This window comes from Syzygium oleosum, unplaced genomic scaffold (genome assembly GCF_021117445.2).
Source record: "Syzygium oleosum isolate NSW1041296 unplaced genomic scaffold, Sole_v2.1 Sole_v2.14, whole genome shotgun sequence".
Classification (NCBI taxonomy): domain Eukaryota; kingdom Viridiplantae; phylum Streptophyta; class Magnoliopsida; order Myrtales; family Myrtaceae; genus Syzygium; species Syzygium oleosum.
Genome location: NW_026607498.1, coordinates 8031404 through 8050268, shown reverse-complemented (window position 1 = coordinate 8050268; position 18865 = coordinate 8031404). Strand labels below are relative to the sequence as shown.

General features: G+C 40.6%; 4 protein-coding genes across 5 annotated transcripts; 3 read left to right on the top strand and 1 right to left on the bottom strand.

The window, feature by feature from the left end:
- The first annotated feature begins 553 nt into the window (after window positions 1–553).
- On the top strand, window positions 554–4142 carry LOC115688526 (SUN domain-containing protein 5). Its single transcript, XM_030614351.2, has 4 exons — window positions 554–1012; window positions 1584–2887; window positions 3010–3095; window positions 3733–4142. Exons 1-4 carry the CDS (start codon window positions 838–840, stop codon window positions 3965–3967), a joined length of 1800 nt encoding a protein of 599 aa, XP_030470211.2. The 5' UTR covers window positions 554–837; the 3' UTR covers window positions 3968–4142.
- Window positions 4143–5872: 1730 nt separating this feature from the next.
- LOC115688527 (F-box protein SKIP8) lies at window positions 5873–11088 on the top strand. Of its 2 annotated transcripts, none has more exons than XM_056318018.1 (3): window positions 5873–6668; window positions 9174–9370; window positions 10122–10396. In XM_056318018.1, the coding sequence occupies exons 1-3, from the start codon at window positions 6192–6194 to the stop codon at window positions 10162–10164; spliced, it is 717 nt and encodes a 238-aa protein (XP_056173993.1). In that variant the 5' UTR covers window positions 5873–6191; the 3' UTR covers window positions 10165–10396. The 2 variants fall into 2 exon arrangements, with proteins under 2 accessions (XP_056173993.1, XP_030470213.1); XM_030614353.2 differs by lacking the exon at window positions 10122–10396 and adding an exon at window positions 10425–11088 and having other exon boundaries at window positions 5875–6668.
- Window positions 11089–12186: 1098 nt separating this feature from the next.
- On the top strand, window positions 12187–15335 carry LOC115688528 (RNA polymerase II transcriptional coactivator KELP). The gene is made up of 3 exons (XM_030614354.2): window positions 12187–12624; window positions 13564–13669; window positions 15043–15335. Exons 1-3 carry the CDS (start codon window positions 12280–12282, stop codon window positions 15135–15137), a joined length of 546 nt encoding a protein of 181 aa, XP_030470214.1. The 5' UTR covers window positions 12187–12279; the 3' UTR covers window positions 15138–15335.
- Window positions 15336–15731: 396 nt separating this feature from the next.
- Window positions 15732–17260, bottom strand: LOC130139995 (uncharacterized). The gene has a single exon (XM_056318117.1). The coding sequence runs from the start codon at window positions 16560–16562 to the stop codon at window positions 15945–15947; it is 618 nt and encodes a 205-aa protein (XP_056174092.1). The 5' UTR covers window positions 16563–17260; the 3' UTR covers window positions 15732–15944.
- Between the last annotated feature and the right edge of the window lie 1605 nt (window positions 17261–18865).

Here is an 18865-nt window from a genome sequence, read left to right as displayed (position 1 = left end):
AAGTACGAGAAATCCAGGCATTGGCACTGGGGTCTCGAGCCTGGGGACCTGGGCACAAGTACCAGGTCTTGGGCTTGGCCTCAATGGACTTGGGTTTGGGCACCGAAGACCCAGGCATGAGCACAAAGGTCTTGAGCCAAGGCGCCGGGGACCCAGGAATGAGGGTAAGGGCTCTCGTGCTCAAGAACCGATATTCAGTCATATTTTAGAAAATGATTCTTGATTTTTCAAGAAGAAAATTTTTCTGAATTTAAGCATAGATTTTCCGTTAATTTGGAAAACGTTTTCTGTTGGCTCATTTTCCTAAGTGATTCAAACATTGAAGAATGAAGAAAAAGTTTTCCCGGAAAAGATTTTTTACGAAACAAGCAAAGCCTTTCATGAAATCAGACGATGCTTAACAGAAGAAAATCGGGCATTTTCTCTAATGGAGCATTCCATCTCAGGCTGGTTCCAACCTACTCAACCTGCCTGGTAGAATGGCATTTCACAGCTTACTCATGTACCCATCATTGGAATGCCCCCATTCCTTCAAACCAAACATTCAATAAGCTCGTTTCCGCGAGCACTGGTTCCCAAAAATTGACACATGAGTCACATGGGCCAAATAAACGAACTGACTAAATGCCAAGACTCGACCAATGGAAAATGCTCGTGATTCACTAACCAAACCCCAAAAATAGCTCGTCGTTCTCCCTCCCTATTCCTGAGGAAATCCAGAACAATTGCCGTTGCTTTCCATCCGCGTGATCAGAAGGAACAGAAGAGAACCCCCACATGCACAATTACTCTCCTCGACCCTGTCCTTCCCTCCCTCGGACGCTCGCCCAATGAGCCATGACAATGTCCAGCCACATCGAGCGCGACAGCGACGAGACCCGAAACGAAAGTGGCAACTCTGGGTGCAATGGCGGAAGGAGGAGGCTCCGGGAGCTCTTCTGGACGTCTTTGATCTTCTGGGTCTGGTGCTTCGTCTTCTTTTCCCGCTCGAGGCTGAGCCATGGGACTGAAGGTGAAGAATTTGCCCGGTTTCTGTAGTAAAGTTCGCTCCTTTCTCTTAGCTGTGCTTTCTGTTGAGTTGCATCTAGCTCGTGTGTGAGGTAGTTGCTTGAGTTCGATCAGTTTTGTGCATATGCCATTTGATGGGAATCAGTCAAGATCGGTTCTTTCTAATTTTGAATGCAATAGTGCAAAAAAGAAGCTTTCTTTCTTCATTTATCTAATTTTTCCTTGAATTTTACCGCTTAACAACACATTCAGATTTCCATATTTGATGCCCGTTTGTTCTCAAGATTTGGTCTGCTCTTTCCTGCTGGTGGTGAGTAATGATAGTTGCCAGTGCATTGGAGGCCCATTGTTTCTGGGGCGGGATGAACTTTTGGAAATAAATTCGTCCTTACAATAACCAACTTTCTGGACTCGGTACTTTATTTTTTTGGTCGAACAGGACTTGGTTGAAACATCATAAGAATTGCAGTGTCGATAAATTTATGGTAATCTACTGTCTCCTTTCAGGCCGGGTGTTAAATTGTTGTTGTTTAATTGTATTTGTCCTGCAGTTAATTGACGCAAGCCCTTTTCAGGTGTCTGCAGGGACAGTGAGCTTTGCGAACATGCAAATTTTGTTGGCACTGGTAGCAATACCGGTGCAAATCAGTTGAGTTCGGAATCCAGAAGTTGTACTGCTCGCGACAGGTCAAATGTTCGTCGAGAACTTAGAGATTTTGAGCATCCTCTTCCGAAGATCAATGTCAATGAAGAAGCCCTTTGGCACTTATTAGGTTATGCTGCTCCGTTGTGTAAAATACAAAAAGAAGAACGAAGAAAAGCACCAGAACAGCTGAATTCGAGAGGTAATCAGCCTTCTTATCTCAATTTCGATGATTTTCGAAACTCGAGAAGGCAAGAAAAAGTGTTGGGAATACCTACTTGGCTTGTCAACATTACACACCGGCTTGAACCGGATGGAACTGAGTATAATTATGCGTCTGCATCAAAGGGAGCCCAGGTTCTTGCTTATAACAAAGAAGCGAAAGGAGCAACGAACATACTCGGAAAAGACCATGACAAGTACTTGAGAAACCCTTGTTCTATCGAAGAGAAGTTTGTCGTGATTGAGCTTGCAGAGGAAACTCTGGTTGACGCAGTCAAAATCGCAAACTTTGAGCACTACTCTTCCAATTTTAAGGAATTCGAGTTGTCTGGAAGTTTGAGTTACCCTACGCAAACATGGGCCCCACTGGGCAAGTTTGTTGCCAAAAATGTGAAGCATATTCAAACCTTCAAGCTGCCCGAGCCGAAATGGTTGAGGTACTTGAAATTGAATTTGCTTAGTCATTACGGATCAAAGTTCTATTGCACACTAAGCGTTATGGAGGTTTATGGAATCGATGCAATAGAGCGGATGCTTGAAGATCTCTTTGTGCCTTCTAACGAACCTTCTCAAGTTGATCTTGCAAAGCCTAACGTGACGGCAACACACCTGCCAAGACATGAGTCAGTTCCTGTGGAACTTAATTGCAGCAATAGAAGTCAAAATACGGTTGAGACAGCCACTATGGCAACCGAAGCTGTTGATCAAGCACAAAATGCAAAAGCTCATGAGGCGACTGATCCTGACATTACAAGAAAGGTTCCTGATCCCATTGAGGAAGTGAGGCAAATGCTAAATGGCAGAATTCCTGGTGACACTGTTCTTAAAATCCTGATGCAGAAAGTTCGGTCTCTTGAGCAGAACTTGGCGGTGTTGGAGGAGTATATCAAAGAATTGAACCGACGGCAAGGGGACATGTTCCCCGAACTCGAGAAACAGGTATCTACGATGTTGGTCCTCGTGGAGAAAAGAAAATTAGAGATTCGAGATCTCATGGAGTGGAAGGAACTTACGGTATAGCTTATCTGTCCCTAGCTACTCTCTCTCTCTCTCTCTCTCTCTCTCTCTCTCTCTTTTCTCTCTCTCTCTCTCTCTCTCTCGATCACCTTATTTGTCTGACACTTGGCTTCCTTCAGGAAAAAGGATATAACGATCTTGTGTTATGGAAGTCTGTTGTCTCATCACAAGTGGATGTACTCGGTAAAGAAAACACCCTGTTGAGGTTAGACTTCTTGTGAATTTTGCTTGAGTCTCTTCTTTGGCTTGCTTTGTTTAGCAGTAAGCAAAACTTATACTGCGTCGAGGAAAGAAAACTGACCCGACTGTTTTTTAGGACTAACTTGCGTATGGACTGATTAGAGCCATCTACTGTGACTAGTCCATTTGCCTTTTCACTTCTCCCTAGTACTTGCAGAGACACTGTCTCATCTAACCATGCTAGATCATCATAAGATTATCAAGTGTAACCTGTTCTATATTCTTTGCCTTGCAAAGAAGAATACATGTCCCTCTTTCATTGACTTAGAAGTGTGTTTAAAATCCTGCTTTTGATTTTCTATGTAGATGTGCCCTATGAATTGAAGCAATGTTTCACTTTCTATACTCTCCATCTTCGCCTTCACCTTGATTCTAACTTCCACCACAGTTTCTATCGCCCGAATTTCCCGTTTTCGTGAGTTCTTTTGATTTTTTTCCCGTTGTCTCTGTATCGTTATTTCTCTTCTTTCTCCCAACTTTCCTGTCTAGCATCACCCCTTATCTCCTTAAATATTGTCACCATGTTTTGTCAGAGTCTCCACAATGTTATCCATCAAAGTCCCCTCCTCACTTCATTGATCCTTTCACTGATGGCATTTCAGATCGGACATCCAGAAGGTCGCGAGAGATCAGGCGAGTCTGAAGAACAAGGAGCTCGCCGTGCTGGCAGTGAGCTTTTTCTTCTTCTGCTGCGCGCTTTTCAAGCTAGTTTCAACACGTCCCTCCCTAATTTTTCGAGCCTCTCGACCTGACAGAGCAGTCCACGCGAGTCGAGGGTGGCTCCTGATATTACTTAGCAGCAGCACGACAATGTGCATCCCCTTATTCTATAGCTAGTCCCTGACTTCTTTTAGCTCTGGATAGGATTTCTTTCCCCATGTAATTACAAGCTCTCGTTCTCAGAACGGTTTTGTAGGGAAACTCTTTGCTAATCCTTTTGCTTCCATGTTGATGAGATTCTGACTCCATGAGAACAGCATGACCATTTACTAATGCTGCCATACATTGGAAACTATAGCAGTTGACTTGATCAAGGATTTACAAGGAAGATGGCTCAATTTGTGGACCTTAGTAGCATAATTAAAAGAAACCTTGATAAAAATCAGGAAAAAAAGCTCTAAATTGATTAGGAAAATCAATATTAATGTAAAGTGTGAACTATGGAACTCTATAAACCCAAAATCATGGCTCGTTCGTACCATAAAAATCTTGAAAATTTTGGTGGATTTAGTCCCATTAAACCACATACCACTTATAAATCAACTCGATAACATTGATTATCACGTGTTTCAACACTTACGGTGCGTTCGTTTAGGGGAAAATAAGTTATTTATAAAATATTTTCTGAAAAATGATTGTTTATATGGTTTAGAAAAATTAGTCAACAGAATATATTTTTATCATTGATAACAATTTACATCTAATTATTTTCGTGGGTAATGAAAAAAATTTCTATTCATTTATTTTTCTAATCGATATAAGCGATCATTTTTTGGAAAATATTTTTCAGATTATTCATTTTTCGCGAAACGAACGACCTGTTAACATCAAATTGCTTGGTGGGGAGAGGATGAGTTCAATCCTGTTGAAGTCACTCTTTTCTTTTTACCTTTAGATGAAGGAGTTCGTGTTTAATTTCTTGTTAATTAATTTCTTGTTAATTAAGTCCCACCGTACATGGTTAGAAAAGTTATATGCCTCTAATTTCTTATTGGTTAAGTTTCGCGCTATTTGGAGTCTTGTGAAAGAAGTTATGCTCCATTTACTAAGTGTTTGCTTTATTTATTTGAGAACGAGTCCGAGCATTTCTACGAGGTGTATTGGTATCCGCCTACACTCGAAGGGTTGTTCCGAGTTGAGAGTCTATTTACACTCTTCTCCGATTTTCTTGGAGTATTTCGATTAATGGAAATATACTTCCGATCTGATCTCTTACCTTAAAATATCGACAAAATTATGTATCTTCTTTTAGGAATCTATTGAATAATGAGTTAAATGTCCAGTATGAATCCTTAAGAGGCAAGCAATGCCGTCGTCGCATTTGTGTTTCTTTCTAAATCTTCGACTCGGCCGATATGGCCAATTTTATATACCATTTTCTCTTGGGAGCCAAGAAAGATAAAAATCTCTTTTTGTTCTCTACCTTGCTAAATTATTTTAGGGTTAATACCACGAAAAATCCTAAACTGGTACACCTGTGACAAATTTACTAAAAAATCTCAAACTAGTACACCTGTGACAAATTTACCTCAGTTTATTTCCGTTAAATTTTACTGTCAAATTACTTTATTAAATGACACGCGACAGTTGACTAATGTACCAGTTTTATGTTTTAGCCTCTCTTTGTTTAGCAGTTTATGATTTTTTGTGATATTAATCTAATTTAACGGAAACTAAAGAAGGGTAAATTTATCAGTAATGTACTAGTTCGGAATTTTTAGTGGTCAAAAAATTAATTTTGGGTAAATTTGTTACAGATATACCATTTTGGGGTTTTTTATGATAAAAAAATTAGTTTAGAGTAAATTTATCACGAGTGTACTAATTTAAGATTTTTCGTGGTATTAACTCATTATTTTATCGGTCACATTTTTTTTGTCAAAAAAAAATGCAATCACAGAAATTATTTTCCTTTTTTGGGTCAAAAAATCACAGAAATTACTCTCCTCTTTCGCGGTAAATTACGGTTTTGACCAGGCGGGCACCCGTTCGGGTTTCTCTTCCCAAGTCAGTTTGCGGCTCGACGAAGAAGAACTCTCTAATGTCGCCGATCTCTCTCTCTCCCTCTTCTCTCTCCTCCTCCTCCTCCTCCTCCTCCTTCCTCCGCGACGTCGCCGGCGAACTCCGGCCGTCCGCCGCTTGAATCGCTCTAGGCTGCTCAGCCGGAACCCTCGCCGGAGCAACGAAACCCTCCTCCTCCTCCTCCTCCTCCTCCGCCGCCTCCTGTCGAAAGATCTCTCGCGACGCTTGCGCTCGTCGTTCCGAGCCGGTCCAATCTCTCCGTTCTAGGGTTTTTTTTTTCTCTCCTTTTCATGTTCTCTGCGGCTTTCATGTCTTGTGAATGGAGATACAGCCCAGCTTCGCCACCGATTACCTCGCATCCGGTCCTCGCCTCGTAGCCGCCGCCGTCGCCACCGCCCTCTGCTTGCTCCTCGCCTTCGCCTTCCTCCTCCTCTCCGTCGTCTCCTCGAAATCGAAGAAGCCCCCCTCCTCCTCCTCCCCCTCCGCCAAGCAGCCGGCGAGCTTGAAGGCCTGCGACTGCCCGTGCACCTGCGGCTCGAGCGTGCTGGATTCCGATTCCGATTCCGCCCCGATGGCTGTTGGAAAGACGTACGCGAACGGGGGTGGTGTGGTGGAGGCGGCCGCGGCGGCGGAGAGGCAGAGCGGGGCTTCGATGATGGAACAGCTCGTGCCGGAGATTACGACGCACGCGCTGAGTTACCTCGATTACCCGAGCTTGTGCCGGCTTTCGATGACTAATTCCTTAATGCGGAAGGCGGCTAATGATGACAATGCCTGGAAAGCGCTCTATCATAAGGTGAGGTTTGGTTCGGCTTCGCAGATGTTTTGTAGAATTTGGTGTTGGCAATTGGATTTATGTGTATTTGCTGTTGGATTGTTCTTTATAGCATGCCGTTGCTTGGGTTTCTGAATGTGGTTGCTCTCAAAATGTAAGCTGAGAAGAGTTTCGAATTGGTGCTAAAGTATGAACTTTGACAAGAATCTGTAGTTTTCTTAGGAGTTGGAACCTGCCATGGTTTCTCCAAGAATTTATGACTTTGTACCCTTTGTTTACTCAATAATCCTGTGCAGCTAATGCTATGATATGAGGTATAATAGTTTAGTTTTGCTCCCACAACAGCAGTCTTTGGTTTCTGCCGTGCTTGGGGAGGAAAGGGTTTCTATCAGGAGTTTTCTATGGTTTGGCATCATTACGAAATTAAGAAACTTCCTAAGGACTTTTATGACACTAGAGAAGTACGAAAAATTAGGAGAATTAGTGATTTAGAAGGAAAATTATCATTCCTATAGCTATCAAATATGGTATAATAGTTTAGTTTTGCTCCCACTATAACAGACTTTGTTTTCCTTTAGGAACTTGAGAGGGCTTCTTTCCATTATCAAGAGTTTTATATGGTTTGGTAGGCATTACTATGAAATTAAGAAACTTCCTAAGGAAATTTATGACATTATAGAAGTATGTAAGTTAGGAGAATTAGTGATTTAGAAGGAAAATTACCATTCGCGAGAGATAGCTATCATTATAGTATATTACTTTAGTTTTACTCCTATTGCGGTGGTCTTTGGTTTCTTTTGTGACGTGCGGAGGAAGGGCTTCTTTTTCGTTTTGAGGAGTTTTCTATGGTTTGGTAGGCATTACTGTGAAATTATGAAACTTCCTAAGGAAATTTATGACACTAGAGAAGTACGTAAAGTTAGGAGAGTTAGTGATTTAAGAGGAAAATTATCATTCGTGAGAGGAAGCTATCAAACATGGTATAATAGTTTAGTTTTGCTTTTACTACGGCAGTCTTTGGTTTCTTCTATGACTTGGAATCCATCATCGATAGCTTTTTTATTGTTTGATAGGCGTTACTACGAAATTAAGAAACTTGCCCGAGTCACGGAAGAAACCAAAGACCGCCATAGTGGGAGCCAAACTAAACTATTATACCATATTTGATAGCTATTTTTTTGTGAATGATAATTTTCCTCCTAAATCACTAATTCTCCTAACTTTACTTACTTCACTAATGTCATCAATTTCCTTAGAGAGTTTCTTAATTTCGTAGTAACGCCTACCAAATGATAACAAAACTCCTGATAACGGAATGAAGCCTTTCCTCCCCAAGTCACGGAAGAAAGCAAAGACTACCGTCGTGGGAGAAAAACTAAACTACAATACCATATACGATAGCTATCTCTCGTGAATGATAATTTTCCTATAGGCGTTACTGCGAAATTATGAAACTTCTTGAAGAAATTGAAGTCACTAGAGAAGTACGTAAAGTTAGGAGAATTAGTGATTTAGAAGGAGAATTATCATTCACGAGAGATAGCTATCACGTCATTTCATTATAGAAAATGCCGTAGCTATTGGTACGAAATATACTAGCGATAAACCTGTACATTCTAACTTATGTCAAAACATTTAAGTGTATCCATGCAAATCTGCTTTTGTTTGATTGTTTTCCACGCATCATATGGGGTTGGGAGTATAGTGGGGAATCCGCATCCTCTTGGTCTCTCCATCTGTCCCCGTCACAGCTCTGCAAGTTTGAGAAGGCATTAATGTATTAGTATGACGGGTGTTTTAGGGGGGTGATACATCCTTTCTCTTATCTTCTATGCTACTCAATAAAATTCTATCGTGTACCTATTAATGTAAATTCCAATATTTTCTCGTGAGTAGATGGACGCATGCTTTATAGATATTGCACTAACTATTTGCTGTTGGGTTATTTTAGAATTCTCTTAGTACTTAGCAATGGCAATCTAAGATGTGATGTATACAATTATATCTTACAATGTGGCTTGTATAATTGGTTCACCTACCTTTCATGTCCTTCATATGCTCATAATCTTGTTCATTTTGACGAAATGAGGGAAAGTAGTTGATAGAGTTGCGCTCCGCGATTTTGGTTGGTTGTTATGTTTGCAATCAAGTTTCAACCATAAAAGCAGCATTGACTATGGCATCATACATTCCTATTGGTTCGACTTGTTGCAATAGAACTTGCATATGCTTTTGTTCTCTTGCTGTACAGATACCTCTATTTCTTGTTCAAACTTTATATAATTGCTTAGGGTTTAGGGTTTAACTGAAGGATAATGATGTGATCTGAACTTTATTTTGTGCAAAGGTTTCAGGAGTGGCAGATTTATTGGAGTATATATTTTGATCTCTGGTTTTTTTAATTCTGATGGAAAGTGCCTAATTTATTCTTATAACTTTTTTTTTCATCTACCAAAGTTAAACTTCGGCAAAATGAATTTTTTTCTGCTTTATTCGAATATTAATGCCTTCTCTTTAGTTCTTCAGGATTTTACTCTGGAACAAGATAGCGTCACACCAGTCAATGGGTGGAAAGCCTACTATGCGGCTACAAGGGCTATTGTGAATATTAATTCAGATTTCTTTAACATTATTAGAGAAAGGTCCCTTCAATCAATGAGCCGCCTTTGGCTCAATGCAGATTATGTCAAGTGTGTTCATGCTTCAGGGGAACTCTTTTCTGGGTAAGAATTTCTGTCTATGTCTTCAGAATTCCAACGAGTGTTGAGATTTGTTTAATACTTGGATTGTGGAGTCTTAGAGCTGGCACACTCTGTTGTTATGAAGGTTGGGTGTCTCTCTTTACCGGTCAATATAGCCCAATAAGTCATATCGGTGAATGATGGATATTCGATGACGTAGAAATAGAGCAATATTTGTGAAGTATCTTATAGTCTTATTCAGTTGGAAACAACTGTTTGAAACGTTTGTACATTATCTTACTCGCGGAGCATGATATCTAAAAAGCTGGTCTTTTTTGTCATCTTTGGAAAATGCTTATTTTCCTTTTCTTTCTGCTGGATAACATGGAAAAAAACTTATGTCATAATTAGTTTTCAGAAAAATGATGTCTTATTCCAGAAAGTTGAGAAGAAGCAAGGGAGACCGCCAAATTTATTTCTCAAATATTCTCATGTATATATTGAAAGCAATGATTGGAAGTCTCCTCTAATCAAACACATGCTTTTGTTCTGTTTTCTTTTTCTTTAATGTTGAGAACTTCTTATTAGTCCTCGTGGATGGTGTCACTAATAAAAGAGACGTGAGGTGGGGACATGTGTGCTTGTTGTTAATTTTTTTTGTTTTCTTTTCCCTGTGTATGTGAGTTTTTTGTTGTGTTTTAAGTTTGTTCGCTGTGTCAGTCCCAGTCTTTCCATTTGGAGAAGGCATTTCGTCATTCACTTACCTTGGTCTGATAGCTTAACCTTTTGCTAGCTTTCCTAGTCAGCTTCTCATGACTGCTCAGGCTCTTATCTGATCTACCGCGCTACGCGGTTGTGCTGTGCACCTCAATCTGAATTCATAACATCAGGGTAGACTCTGTGTTTTGAGCTTAATGATGTCATCTGTTATCTCGTGCCTTTTCTTGGTCAAGATTATACATCTTGATGTTCCTTATATCTTCGGTACATGTTTCTAGCTGTTTGACCAAATTCAAGCCTAGGTCGTATCTCCTTTCTAGTAGGGGTGGTAAACCCATAGTTTACAGAATTGGAAGTGGCTGACACTTTTTTACAGGTATAATGCTGTGATACAAAGTTGGCAGCTTGCATTTAACTGGGATCAGGGGGTTGACTTCCAGGTCCGCGACGTTCGTGTCCGAGTGCTGACAGACATGGCTTGGGTCACCATGAAAACTTTTGTTGATATGGATACTGGGCCTTTTAACGTGACAAATGTCTTTGAATTTCATAATGGACAGTGGTACATGGTACACCATCATAGCTCGGTGATGCTCATTGATGGAGACGTGGATCAACAAAACATTCATGGGTAAATGGATGAGTGGTCAGTTGGCGAGGATGAAGATCATAATCTCGGTTGCTGGAGCAATAGTGGTAACTAGTCTGTAGGAAGAAAGGATTTGAAAAAAGGAAAAACTATCTATGATTTTGTCGAGGGGTACTCCATAATTTTTTCGCCCCAACCTTATTATGGGTGAGTCTGGTACATGAAGGCTGTCTTGCTTTACCATCCATATCACAGTGTTTCTTCTTGTTCTGTTCTGTATAGTCTTGCTCAAATTATGAAAGTACATACATGATAGCAATGAGATTCGATTTGAGGGATGAACATTACCGGTCAAGTTTGGCGTGAATCGAATGAGAGCTATGTGATATGCCAAATATGGGTTGAAAATACGGGGATCGTGATATCAATGGTGCTTTTAAGTTTTATTGAACTATATGTCCTACATGGCTTATATATTCAGTCTCTCCAGCTCTAGTTTTGATTATTCCAATGCTGGTAGCTCTATTGCTACGCTTCTACTTTGATCTTTATGCGTGTGGACTTCCTACCGATGGCATCGGTTGTGCCCGATTTACTTAGCTTATGTAGGTGTTAAACATTTTGACTTGAGTTAATGTCGATTCTACATGAGGTTATGGCATTTGCTCGTGTGAATTGTGGCGTTGTCTGGATTGGAAAGTGAAGAAAGTGTGTAATCCCACTGAGCAGAAAAGAGTAGTGCAAAGGGTATGTGAAAATCAGTCTGACTTGGCAAGATTGTTATTTAAGTCAAATGACATATGCTTAACCAATTTTAGACCAGTATGTTTTGAAAGGAAGCGCAATATGCCAAGCGCTTTCTCTAACCAGCAATAGAATGAACCCGTTAATATAGCTAAAAGTTTATAAATCTCACTTAATCTAAATCTCTATATAATCTCTCTCTCTTGAATTTCCTTTGTTTTCAATTTGGATTATGCCTTAACCGGGTCTTATGTCGACTAACCAACCATTTAGGCTAATTTCAGCTGGGAATTAAGCTGCAAAAAATTCTCAGGGGGTTGGACAAGTTGAAGTTTTTACCAACAAGTATACCATCTCAAATTCGATTTCGACCCCAAAAAAAATTCGATAAAAACAATATAATATTTTAAGATGGTCTTATTTTTCCATTTAGCCTTTTTAAGATTACCATAGATTTTCAATAATTAAAATGTTTTCTGATTCTATAGATGGAATATGATGTGATTTATGACCCTCACCCCTTTTGGGTATTGTTTTCTCAACACAACTTTTTTTTTTTTTTGGCCTCCAACTTTTTGGCCTCTCTCTCTCTCTCTCTCTCTCTCTCTCTCTCCATTTGTTGGATCAGAAATTCATTTTCTCGATTTGAATCTGCAAAAAATAACGAACTTTCCACAAGTACACACTCCCCAGTCACATCAAAATCATTATTTTAGATAGCAAAATAAGAAAAATTGTTTTTTTTTCTCATAGTTTGACATAAATGGCACCCAAATTTCCATACTGGGCAAGTAAACTCTACTCAACCTCGTACCTTAAATTGGTAAAGGTCGCTCTTTTATCTCCACTTTCTCGACAGCTTAGAAATTCTTCAGGTTTGGAGGTGCAGAACCCAACCATGGATTCGGACGTTGAGCGAAGGATAGCGACGGCGGTGCGCGAGGTCCTGGAGGAATCGGACATGAACAAGACCACCGAGTACCAGGTGCGGAAGCAGGCGTCCGAGAGGCTCGGAATGGACCTGTCCCAGCCCAAGCTCAAGGCGGTCGTGAGGCGGGTCGTCCAGTCCTTCCTCGAAGAGCAGAAAGCGAAGGAGGATCAAGCAGCGAACGGGGCGGGGAAGGAAGAGGAGGAAGAGGGGGAAGAGGAAGAGCAAGAAGAGGAGGAGGAGGAGGAGGAGGCAGGGAAGAAATCTGGCGGGGATGCTGAGTATACTGAGGACGGTGACCTTATCATCTGCAAGGTTGTTCCTTTCCTTTGGTCCTGCGTTTCGTTTTTTCTTACGCCCTTTTTTTCTTGCAATTGCTGTTGTTGGGTTTTTCTGTAAGTTCGTGAGAGCAGAGAAGAGAGGTTCAAATGTGGTGATTTGTTGTAGGAATTTTAGATGTGTTGCGTGTGTGGAGGGATATGGATTGCAGAATTTGAGAACGATTTTGGTTATCTAGGGTTTTATATGATCCACTGCATAGTAGAAAATTAGTGCAGATTATCAAAGTATCCGGATCGCTTGTCTACGTCTGCATGTAGTCTCCACGTATAAGTTTGAACTTTTGGATTGGATAATATCATAACAAACCGCCAGGTTGCGTCCCAGTATATTTCGCACGAGCGGCTTCCGTCTAATCCGGCTTGCACGTGAGAGGGGTGGTTTTAAATATTGCACATTTGGGAATTCTATGATCTTTTTATACACGTGATCTCCTTCCACCAATAAGAAGCTTATTCCCCGATCGCTTGTCTACGTGTGCATGTAATCTCCACTTAAAAGTTTAAACTTTTGGATTAGATAATGTCAAAACAAACTGCCAGGTGGTGTCTCAGTATATTCCGTATGTGCAGCTTCCGTCTAATCGACTTGCACGTGGGAGGGGTGTTAAATATTGCACATTCAGGATTTATATGTTCTTTATACACATGTGATTCGTCTTGATATATCTTCGTTTAATGTTTTTAATGACAATGTAGTCAGGTTTCAGTGGTCACTAATTGTGGTTAAACGAATGATATCCCCAACTTGAGAATGAAAAACGAATCTTTGGAAAGTTATTAGGAGTTATAGTATGGATTTTGTTCTGACTTTAATGGGGAAAACTTTGATATGATGGGTATTTGCTTAAGAGAGAAGGTCGGTGGCTTGTTTTGCTTTGATCATCGCTGATATTCTTTGGTTCTTTCGATGCAGTTATCTGAAAAGAGAAAGGTGACTATGCAAGAGTTTAGAGGCAAACCCCTGGTCTCAATTAGGGAGTATTTCAAGAAGGGAGGCAAGGAGTTCCCTACTTCAAAAGGTAAATTCTTGCTCGTAGCTATTCGCCTTCTTCTGCTCCACATCTTAGAGATTGCCTCTTTTATGCTTGTATCTACTTTGCCCTTTTTTCACAAGCATTGCAAGGTAAATAGTTATATTGCCTAGATAGGGGAAAAGACTAAAGTTGATCTTTGACTTCTCAATATGGCTGCATTAGAAGGGATTATCGGTGAAACTTAATAACCTGTCGGATTGGCATTCGAGTGGGTTCATAAGTTGTCAGCACAGCGCTTTCTGATGAGGAATAAGAATTAAACCACAGAAAAGATATTCAATTGCCTCCAAAATCTTGATAGTGCAAACATAAGATAATGATATATGGAGCTAGGAGTGTAAGGAACTGGTACTGAATCTATTGGACAATTAGCTCACTGGTAAAGGTGGAAAATTTCATCTCTGCTCTAGAGTGTTTTTGAATCATTCGACTCGGAAAAAAGGATGAGGATTGGTGATACCCAAGCCCTGTGAATTGGATTGCTGCATCTTAATTGTAACTACTGCAGTGTACCAATTCGCTTCAAATTGTTGGTAGTCGACATAATTAAAGGTCTTAACCAGATATCTGCTATTGTGTGAGTTTTTGACATTAGAATTCACCTTGATGACGTGCAGTTGAGATGTGGGGTGATGACACTGAAGCGTCAATATCTTGTCATCTTTATGTGCTCCTTACCTCTGCTTCAGGATCAAGTTATTTTTCAATGTTTTAGTATTGGTCTTGCATCATGTTTTAGTGACAAGCCTTGGTCATTCTCACTTCTATCACATGTACCATGTAGATTGCTTTGATAGAGCCTTGCGTATCATGTAGGCGGGAGAGTAAAGCTTAGGTGATTACGAAGATTGGAGTTTGATTCCATGGTAATTAGTATCACATAAGAAAAACGATGCACCTCTTGTTTTTATTTGCTTTGTAGATTCAAGTAGCAAAAGAGATTCTCATAACACTACTCACTGCAACCTTCACTCCACAGATGGAAGTTTCCAAGCCCCTCGAATTTGAGACACTGCCCAAAGGTGTTGAGTGATTATGTTTGAAAAAGAAAGCTGCTTTTCCATTTCCGGTCTAATAGACTATTTAAACTTCATGGCTTTATAGCTCCTATATGAGAGACAAGGGTTCTAAGAGATGGTAACAGTATCCAAAAGGAGGAACCTCGATCCAAATGGTTCAATCTACTTAATTTATATAATTGGATCATTCTGAGTTGCTTTTTCTTCCATTCGTGTCCTCATACGCTAGTGCGATCATCGCTTAATGCTTGCAAGTTTGCAATAAAAGACCTGTCCTGCTCATAGTTTTCTTTCTATGCATGGTATTAAACTTACAATTGTTATTTTATCGCATTTCAGGCATAAGCTTGACAGAGGAACAATGGTCTGTCCTGAGAAAGAATATGCCTGCTATAGAGAAAGCCGTCAAGAAGATGGAGTCAAACTCCATGTGAGAGATGATTTCCTTTGAATACACTGGCCCCATCGTAGAGCTTCAACCTTTTGAACCTTTTGAGTTGTGTGATCTTAACCAAGATCCAGCTCTGCATTGTGGGGTTTTGTTGTTTTCTTGATGTCAAATTTCGCATCAACTCGATACATGTGGTGCTGTCTCATATTTTCAATAAGTGAATGACCATGTTTCATCATAATACTGCAGCATTAGACTTATTTATTAGCTCAGCAACCACCGAGATTATATGAATTCAGGATCTACTAACATTGCTTTCGATTAAGTGATCAGTGATTTGGGTTTCGCTAATCGTATTAAGAATTCTCGTATGCCTTCCACCTCCAGTGCATTTTGGTTAATGTTTCTGGCAGCTCTGAAACTACAGTGTCAAATCTTCTGAAACTTCACCTCACTTTCAAGCTAGCATTCTGTGAATGCATTTCTGGCCAGAAGCCCCCAATCCGATTGATGAGTCGTTTATGTGGTGAGGACATCGATAATGATCAGCGATTATGTTTGTCCATCATCTTTTATAGGGAACAATAGTGCATATGGTGCATGATTTTGGAACAAGAGAAGGTCGAAAGTCAAGAAATTATAGAGACAAGAAGCCAAAATCCAGATCCTTCGAGTACAATTTTGCCACCAAAATTGGAATGGTAAGTCAAGCTAAAAGATCAGTATATGCACGCATGATAATCAGACATATCATGCCGTTTCACATTAACACATAAAAGTAACTCACTACACCTTCCCTAATCCTTCCCAAACTAGAGATGGCTCTCAAACCAAAACCCTCTGCTTGCTTTCACTTCCCATCATCAAACCCAGCTTTGAACACATTAGAAAGAGCTGGCTTCCAACCGACCGCCCATGAACCCTTTGCTCTCTTCGGCGGGAGAGAAGCCGAACTCGCGGCCATCCTCATCTGCTCTATCAGGGCCTCCACATTGACCTGCTGAGACAGTATCTCCTCCAGCTGCTTTGTATCCATCGCCAGCTTCACCTTCCACATCCCATTCCCATCCCGTGGCAGCACCTCCATCGCCGGGCCCAGCCCCCCAGCGAACTTCTCGACGAGATCCAACCCAGCACCCAAAGATCTCCCCTCCAAGCCAGCGGGGCTGACATCCTCCTTCGCCTCTAATTCCCGCCCAACCTCCATGTCTCGTTCCTGCCCTTGCTCCTTCCGGAGCGGAAGGAGATAATACATTTTGCCGCCAGCAAGACGCTCGTCGCAAGGCAATCGAGACGACGCGCAGCCCTGCCTGAACAAGCCGTACCCAGGGTAGTGATCGAGCACGTCCTGGACTATCTTGGGGCCCTGGAATTCGACGATCACCCCGGCATCGGTGAGCACCCGGAAGTTGCCACTCTTCTTGGGAGGGCTCTTCCCAGCATCCCCTTTGAGTGAGCAATTCCCCATGTAGCCAAAAAGTTGCAAGCCCTCCGCAACTTTTTACACAAAGGGATTAAAAGTCAGTGACCCTGTATTTAAACTGAAGAATCTCGAAAAGGAGAGAGCAGGTAGAGAGAGTTAACGGGGGCTTCAGGGCAGAACAGGCACTCAAAGTCCTTAAAACCTTTTTTGAAAACAAACTGGAGGCGCCATGTGACTGAAGACCGTTGTGTCCATTATTTTATGCATTTTAAAGGTAAAGTTTTTGCGGTGATCCCGGGGACAAAAGAATAGGAGAAAGGAGGTGGAATTGTGAATTCAATAATGGGGGGACTAAATTGAACACTATTTTTTCTTGGAATGTACCCAAAAGAGAACAGTTAAATATGCTGAAATTTCACTCCGGTACAAAAATCCGTGGCTTGGGAGGTGCGGTTTTCACTTGTTGCTGCTTTGTGATTATTGTATTTCTTTCGGTTTCAGTAAATTTTTAAATTTAGGAAGAGGTGTCAGTGATTTGATTTAAAGGGTCAGTTGGATGCTGCAGGTTCAGTGCATCAATTTCACAACGACTAGTTTGCAGAACCTGTTCATCAAGAATGTTGATGGAGCAAAACCAGAACAGCAAAATTGCATCTGGGGGGTTTTGGGTTTTGGATCGTGTAGCCCGCTCCACTACTTCTAGATCAACAAAGGCAGCCGAGTTCACGGGAGGACGGTTCTATGTATGAACCCCGGGTGGTACTACTGATCGAGCAGTGAAACAGTCGAGGATCTTGCATCTCTAGAGGCGTGAGATCTCTTTGCATAATTATTTAGAATACGATTGTAAATGAAATGAAGTAATTCCTCGTAAAATCCTTATGCTTTGCTTCGGAGCATGAGGTGATGAAAATTGGCAAGGAAAGTTATCGAAAGTTCGAATTTTTTGTCCTCTTCTATCTCACCAAAAAAAAAATCGATTTTTCAAAATTTTCCACATAATTTTCATTCCTCCCATTTTCCCTCACTTTCCAAACCAAGCCCCGGTCTTAACATGAATGATCTGTCTTTGACAGGACTGAAAATGTGAAGTCTTTGACCGGACTGAAAATGTGAATGAATTTAATTTGATAAGTAAAAGTTGGTGCGAGATGCGATTAATCGTTACATTACGAAAAAAAAAAAAAGAGGAAAGATGGTGGTAAAGCTTTACAACTTTCAAGCTTCTAAATTTTTAATTTTGATTATATTTCCCATGAAATGCCATTGCCTTTCCTAAGTCTTTCCCATCAAAAGTTCGAGTTTTAAAAAAAAATTCTGAAGCCTGAACATTCTATCTTCTATCTTCACGTCTTCTTTAGCTCTTTCCTCTTCATCTTATAATGGCTTCCTCTTAATAGCACATCCCAAGATTATCGTCCCCACTTACTAAAACCTTATCGAAAACCCACTCATATTAACTTCCATTGATGTCACACCCATCATCATTATAATAATCTCGTTTCTAATCGCGTCTACGCATTGTATAAACCATTTTGTCTTTGCTACACATCGTTTTCAACGCCGTATATTGATATTCAACCATCCGGTTTTGCGTCCTGCTAAGCCATGTTTATAATTTATAACAAGATCCTGTCAATTTCTTACATCCCCTTTTGCAAAAAACGCACCCAACGTGTCTAAACTTAAGCTACAACTTTCTGTGGTTAACTTGTTCTGCCAAAGTAGAGAGTGATGGATGGACACTGATTGGATGACCAATCACACTTAAGTTTTGCAACTAAGCAAATGGTATTAAACTAGGCCTTACAGTTGTTCTCATCGACCAACCAGTCAACTACTAGGCCTCAAACATCGACATGTGAAGAGTGGAAGAAAAGAACAAAGCAGGAGTAAAGATGTTCTTTGCCCTTTCAACAACTCTCGACAAAGTCTTTGATAAATACAAATTAACAAAGAAAAGAAGTTCACCTCCCCTCTCCATATGGTCTGCTCTTTTTGCCAGGTTCAATGCCTCCAACCTACTCTATACGGCACCACGACAACAGAACTTAGCCCGTGACACCAATGATCTAGATTTTGCAAATTTAGGCACTACATCTATTGATGGAATTTTTTTATTTTCAAAGTGTTTGATTGCGTACGTTACAAAGATGGTAGGTGCGCCGGCGATTGCAGTATTCTTTTATTCGGATGCATAACGAGTGCACAAAGGAGATCAGAATCTTAATTTATTAATCCCCTTGAAAATACCGTGAAAATAACTATCTTAACTAGTGTCCTAAAAGCATTTATTAAACACATTTACTGAAAAAGATTCCGATTTGTTAAAAGTACGGACCGCACAA